The following is a 5,224-nucleotide window of genomic DNA, read 5'->3' as shown; positions in this document are numbered from 1 at the left end:
CAGGCAGGACGGGACGGGGGTAAGGGACCCGCGTGTCCTCACTCTCCTGCTTCTCGCCCCGGGCAGGCGGCGGGCTCCCGTCACCGGGACGGCTGTTGTCTGCGGGGCGGGACTGCCAGCGGCCCCACGCCTGAGGCATCACCTAGTGCCGTCGCCGAACGCCAGCACCCGAAAAATGTCCCTTGAGCTTATCCTGCCCTAATCCTGCCTTGGGCCCCCATTGCTCTGCCCCGTCCCCCTGCGCTCCCGAAGTTTGGGGCCGCGGCTGCTGTTTTCGGGGCTGGTGGGTCCCGGTGCTGCTGGATGCCGGGAGGGAAGGCGTCGGGGTGGGCTTCACAGGAGCCTGGAATTGGTAATTCGTGCTAAAATATAATTCGGAGAACTCTAAATCATTCATTACCACCTTTATAATTACTCTGCTGATTAGGTTGACACGCCACTTCATCAGGATTAATACGACGTCTTGTCACTGGCACTTCCCATTACTCTGACATTCAACCAGGGAGCCGTCCCGGGAAAACTGGATGATGCTCTCCGGGGGGATGCGATCCGGCGGACGGGGAACCGGGGCTCGACGGGGCGGCGGGGACGGCAGCGGGAGGGGGGGGGGGGGCGCGCCGGAGGCGCGCCCCCCCCCCCTCCCGCTGCCGTCCCCGCCGCTGCTGCCGCTGATTGGCGGCTGCCCGCGCCGCGTCAGCCTCCGCTCGGCCTTCCGCCAATAAGGGCGGGCAGCGGCGGCGGCAAAAGCCCGGGTTGATAATAAACGGCGGGGGGGGGGGGGGGGGGGAAACGCGGCGGCCGTGACGTCACGGGGGGAGTCGCCGCCGCCGAGAGGAGCTCGGTGGGCACGGGCGGGCGCGCCGCAGTGGCCGGTGTCCGCCCCGCTCCGCGCCCGCAACTTCCCGCAACAAAGTTGGGTAGCGGCGAACCGGCCCGGCGGCGATGCGGTGCTCGGCGGGGGCCCCGCGTTAGTGCCGCCCGCGCTGCCGGTGCGCGGATTGGGGTAACCCGCTTCCCCCCCTCCCGTCCCCCCCCGTCCCCTCCACCCCCGGTGCGACCCCCACGGCCGCCCTCGGGGATGCGGTCGCGGCGCTAAGCGGTCCGCCATGGAGGGGCCGAGCGGGTCCAGCTTCGGGATAGACACGATCCTGTCGGGCGGCAGCACCGGCAGCCCCGGAGTCATGAACGGAGACTTTCGCCCCCACGGCGACGGCCGGCCAGCGGATTTTAGGAGCCAGGCCACGCCGTCCCCCTGCTCGGAGATCGACACGGTGGGGACGGCGCCCTCGTCGCCCATCTCGGTGAGCATGGAGCACCCCGAGCCGCACCTGGGGGTGGCGGAGAGCCTCCCGCCGCCGCCGCCGCACCACCTCCACCTCGGCCCGCACCCGCCGCCGCCGCCGCCGCCGAGTTTGCAGCCGTCGCCCCCGCAGCCGCCGCCGCCCCAGCTGGGCTCGGCCAGCTCCGGCCCCAGGACTTCCACCTCTTCTTTTTTAATTAAAGACATTTTGGGCGACAGCAAACCGCTGGCGGCGTGTGCACCTTACAGTACCAGCGTCTCCTCGCCCCATCACACCCCCAAGCAGGAGGGCAGCGCGGCCCCGGAGAGCTTCAGGCCCAAACTCGAGCAGGAGGACGGCAAAGCCAAGCTCGACAAGCGCGACGACACGCAGGGCGACATCAAATGCCACGGTGAGTACGGCCCGCCCGGCCCCGCACCGCCTCGGCCGCCGTTAAAACCGGGGCCGCAGCGCTCGTCTGCATCGGTGAAACGAAAAAATCGGGGGGAAATGAGCGGCAGGAGCGCTCCGCTCTGCCGGGGCTTGTCGGTGATCCTCGCTATCGCGGGTTTACGATCGGTAGGAAATGAAATCGCTTTTTTTTTTTTTTTTCCCTCTCTCTCTGTCGACCTTTCCTCCTCTTTTTTATTTAACTTCCCTGTTTTTAAGGAAATAGCCGTAGCGGTGGGATCGTGTTGGAAACCAGAATATATTTATTTTTAATGCAAATGCGCATAAATGATTCTCCGGCTTTCTAAGAACCGGCGGCTCAGCTGCACTTACTGCCTTTTCATTTTTGCTCATTTGATCTAAAACAAAAATAAGGGGAAAAAAAAAATTACACTTCTCCAATAGCCGATACCAAATAAACGAAAAAACTTTTAATTAAAAATAAAATAATAAAACCACAATCGGCCCGCGATTAGCAGCGCAAGGTTGGAGGGCTTTGTGCTTTTTGCAAAAGACCGGGCTTTTCCCCGTGCCGGGATAGGAAGGTTTATTTCTCCGTCTTTTATTATTTTTTTAATTACGGATTTCGTGCTGATTGGGAAGCCCCCGCCGTGCGGTGTTCGCAAATGAAAATAGCGCTGTGTGCGTGGGGAAAGGGAAGGAAGGGAAAGCGTGAGCAAAAGCGAGGCCGAGAGAGGGGCTGTTCTCCCTCCGGTGCCAGCGGAGCTCCCCTCCCTCGCAGGCAGCCCGGTTCAGCTGAGAGGTGACAGGACACATTTTTCTAATTTTGCCCCATTAAGATATTTTTGCCAGGCTGAAGAGCAGCGAGACACCCGGGTGTGCCGCTCATTTTGCTCTTTTAACATTAGCATAAGAGTGCCCAAACCAGATGTACAGTCTGCTCTGGCCATTTTTGTGTGCACCAACCTCCCCAGTGGGTCAATTAGAGAGATTATTGTTCTTCCTGCGGGGAAGATCAAGGAGCGCCACAAACCCGGGCCCGAGCGGAGCCGGATTGACATATCGATTTCCCGGCATTTCGGGCCGGGGGGAGAGGGCGAGAAAATCACGAAAGCCCTGTAGCTGGCAAGCAGAGAGTGGGAATCCTGCCGTTCTTCGGACGGCTTGCCGCCGCTCCCCCCCCCCCCCCCCCGCCGTAATTTGACCGTTTCCCCTATGCCCCGGAGGACCCCCCGGGGAGGGGACGGCGGGGCCCGGTAACCGCGGCGGGGCGGGGGCCGAGCCGGTGTCCCGCCGGCCCTCACCGCGCCTCGGCTCGCTCGCAGGGACAAAGGAGGAAGGCGACCGGGAGATCAGCAGCAGCCGGGACAGCCCTCCGGTGCGGGCCAAGAAGCCGCGGAAGGCGCGGACCGCCTTCTCCGACCACCAGCTCAACCAGCTGGAGCGCAGCTTCGAGCGGCAGAAGTACCTGAGCGTGCAGGACCGCATGGACCTGGCCGCCGCCCTCAACCTCACCGACACGCAGGTGAAAACCTGGTACCAGAACCGGAGGTAAGGCGGGCCCCGGCAGGCGGCGGCCCAGGGACTCTCCGGAGAGCCGGGGAAGGGGGTGGGCGGGCGCCGCCGTGCTCCTGCCCGCGGGAGCCCGGTGCGATGCGGGGAGCGCTCGGCCGCTGCCCCGCGCCCTCCCCGGCGGCGGGCCGGGGGGTCCGGCCCCTGTCACCGCTGCCGTAATTTTCTGTCTCATTACATACGGTTGCAGCCACCCTAATTCTGTCGGAAACCATTAGTGTCAGCGCGCTGCGATCTAACCGTGTGCCGTGGTTATTAATTTGGCCGCAGTCGCCCTGTGCATGCGTCGGGGAGTGCGGGTTGGGGGGGTGGGGGGGAGAAGCTAGGCACGACCGGGGGGTCGCGCCACGTGCGGGCCTGAAGGGCCGGTGCGCCCCGCCGGTGCCCCGGTGGTGCGGGGCCGTGGCCGGTGCGGGGAGGGGGCTTTGCCGCCCGCGGAACCGGGCCGGGTGCCCCGTCGCGGCGCCCGCCCTGCAGCCGCCTCTTGTTCCCCCCCCCGGCAGGACGAAGTGGAAGCGGCAGACGGCGGTGGGCCTGGAGCTGTTGGCTGAGGCCGGGAACTACTCGGCCCTGCAGAGAATGTTCCCCTCGCCCTATTTCTACCACCCCAGCCTGCTGGGCAGCATGGACAGCACGACGGCGGCCGCGGCGGCCGCGGCCATGTACAGCAGCATGTACCGGACTCCCCCCGCGCCGCACCCCCAGCTCCAGCGGCCGCTGGTGCCGCGGGTGCTGATCCACGGGCTGGGGCCCGGCGGGCAGCCGGCCCTCAACCCCCTGGCCAACCCCATGCCCGGCACCCCGCACCCCCGGTGAAGCGGCACCGCGGTCCCCGCAACGAGCCCTTCCCCTCCCCGTCCCCAAACAAGCCCCAGCACCGCAGAGGAGGAAGCGAGGGGAAGCCGAGGGGCAGGAGCTTCTGCAGGCAGCCACCGGCCACCGAGGGAGGCGATCAGTCAGAGCAGGGACTCTTGAACCGTGAACCCAGAGCCGAGCCCGTAAGTGAAACGACCACACGCGGGGGAAGGCGGGCAGAGCCGCGGGGCGACCCGCCGACCTCGGCTCCTGCGAGGCAGGACTTGGAGCTCGGAGAGAGAGAGGGACGGAGGGGGAGGAGGAGGAGGAGGAGGAGAGGGAGAGGGAGCCCGAGCCCGCCGGAGAGACTAACGGCTGCGGAGGACGGAGGGAAATGAGAGCGCCTCGACCCCCGCCCGGCGGCGAAGACCGGGGGAACGGAGAACTTTGCACTGATTTTTCTCATGACCTTTTTTTTTTTTTCTTATTGAAAAGTGGCATGCTCCCTAATGCGAACAGAATTGTACAGACCGAGTGCTGAGTGCTATATCATATTTATTATATGTCGTCCAAAAAAGGAAAAAAAAAATTCACTTCTATACGTTAGTTTAAAACGAACGAACGTGATTCTCCCCTCTCCCTTTTCATGTCTTTTTGGATTCAGTAAAATAAATGCTTAGATGACAAAATATAGATTTTTTTTGTGACTGAAAAATTACAGGGAAAAAAACAAAAAAAAGAAATAAACTTTATCTTTTTTTAACAAACGTGGAAATTCAAGGTAGCTAATTTTCCTTGTGACGAGAATGCAAGAAATTCGGAGTAGAAAAGGCAAATGCCACTTTTTCTTTTTTTTATTTTTAATTTTAGGCTCGTTGTTTCCTAACCAGCGGTATTTTTCTCGATCTGTATTTTAAAGGAAAAACAAATCCTCGCGCAGGTGTTCTGTCCCTCGCCGTTATTTTTAAGCACCTGGGCAGGGCGGCAGCGGGTTTCCTGAGGCTCCGGTCCTCGGGGACGGGTGCGGCGGGGCCGAGCCGAGCCGAGCCTGGGGACGCGGCCCCGGCCTGGCAGCTGTCTCCGCATGGAGCTGGGACAGGCAGCGAGCGCCGGCGGTCGGGGTGAGTAACGAGGGGAAACAGACAGGGAGGGCAAGGGCGTCCCGG

The 5,224-nt window shown here is 62.8% G+C and overlaps 1 protein-coding gene across 1 annotated transcript; it reads left to right on the top strand.

Moving 5' to 3' along the window:
• Window positions 1-1,106: 1,106 nt before the first annotated feature.
• On the top strand, window positions 1,107-4,079 carry BARHL2 (BarH like homeobox 2). Its single transcript, XM_075759066.1, has 3 exons — window positions 1,107-1,692; window positions 3,017-3,242; window positions 3,767-4,079. Exons 1-3 carry the CDS (start codon window positions 1,107-1,109, stop codon window positions 4,077-4,079), a joined length of 1,125 nt encoding a protein of 374 aa, XP_075615181.1.
• The last annotated feature ends 1,145 nt before the right edge of the window (window positions 4,080-5,224 follow it).

Source organism: Balearica regulorum, chromosome 8 (assembly GCF_011004875.1).
Source record: "Balearica regulorum gibbericeps isolate bBalReg1 chromosome 8, bBalReg1.pri, whole genome shotgun sequence".
In the NCBI taxonomy this organism is placed as follows: Eukaryota; Metazoa; Chordata; class Aves; order Gruiformes; family Gruidae; genus Balearica; species Balearica regulorum.
Note: the sequence above shows the minus strand (reverse complement) of the source record. Positions and strands in the feature narration are given on the sequence as shown.

What these genes read in the sequence shown, in the direction of transcription:
- BARHL2 (XM_075759066.1), top strand. Translation starts at nt 1,107, where the DNA reads ATGGAGGGGCCGAGCGGGTCCAGCTTCGGGATAGACACGATCCTGTCG. An exon ending in GGGCGACATCAAATGCCACG is followed by an intron (nt 1,693 to 3,016) that starts GTGAGTACGGCC and finishes GCTCGCTCGCAG; the next exon opens with GGACAAAGGAGGAAGGCGAC. An exon ending in ACCTGGTACCAGAACCGGAG is followed by an intron (nt 3,243 to 3,766) that starts GTAAGGCGGGCC and finishes CCCCCCCGGCAG; the next exon opens with GACGAAGTGGAAGCGGCAGA.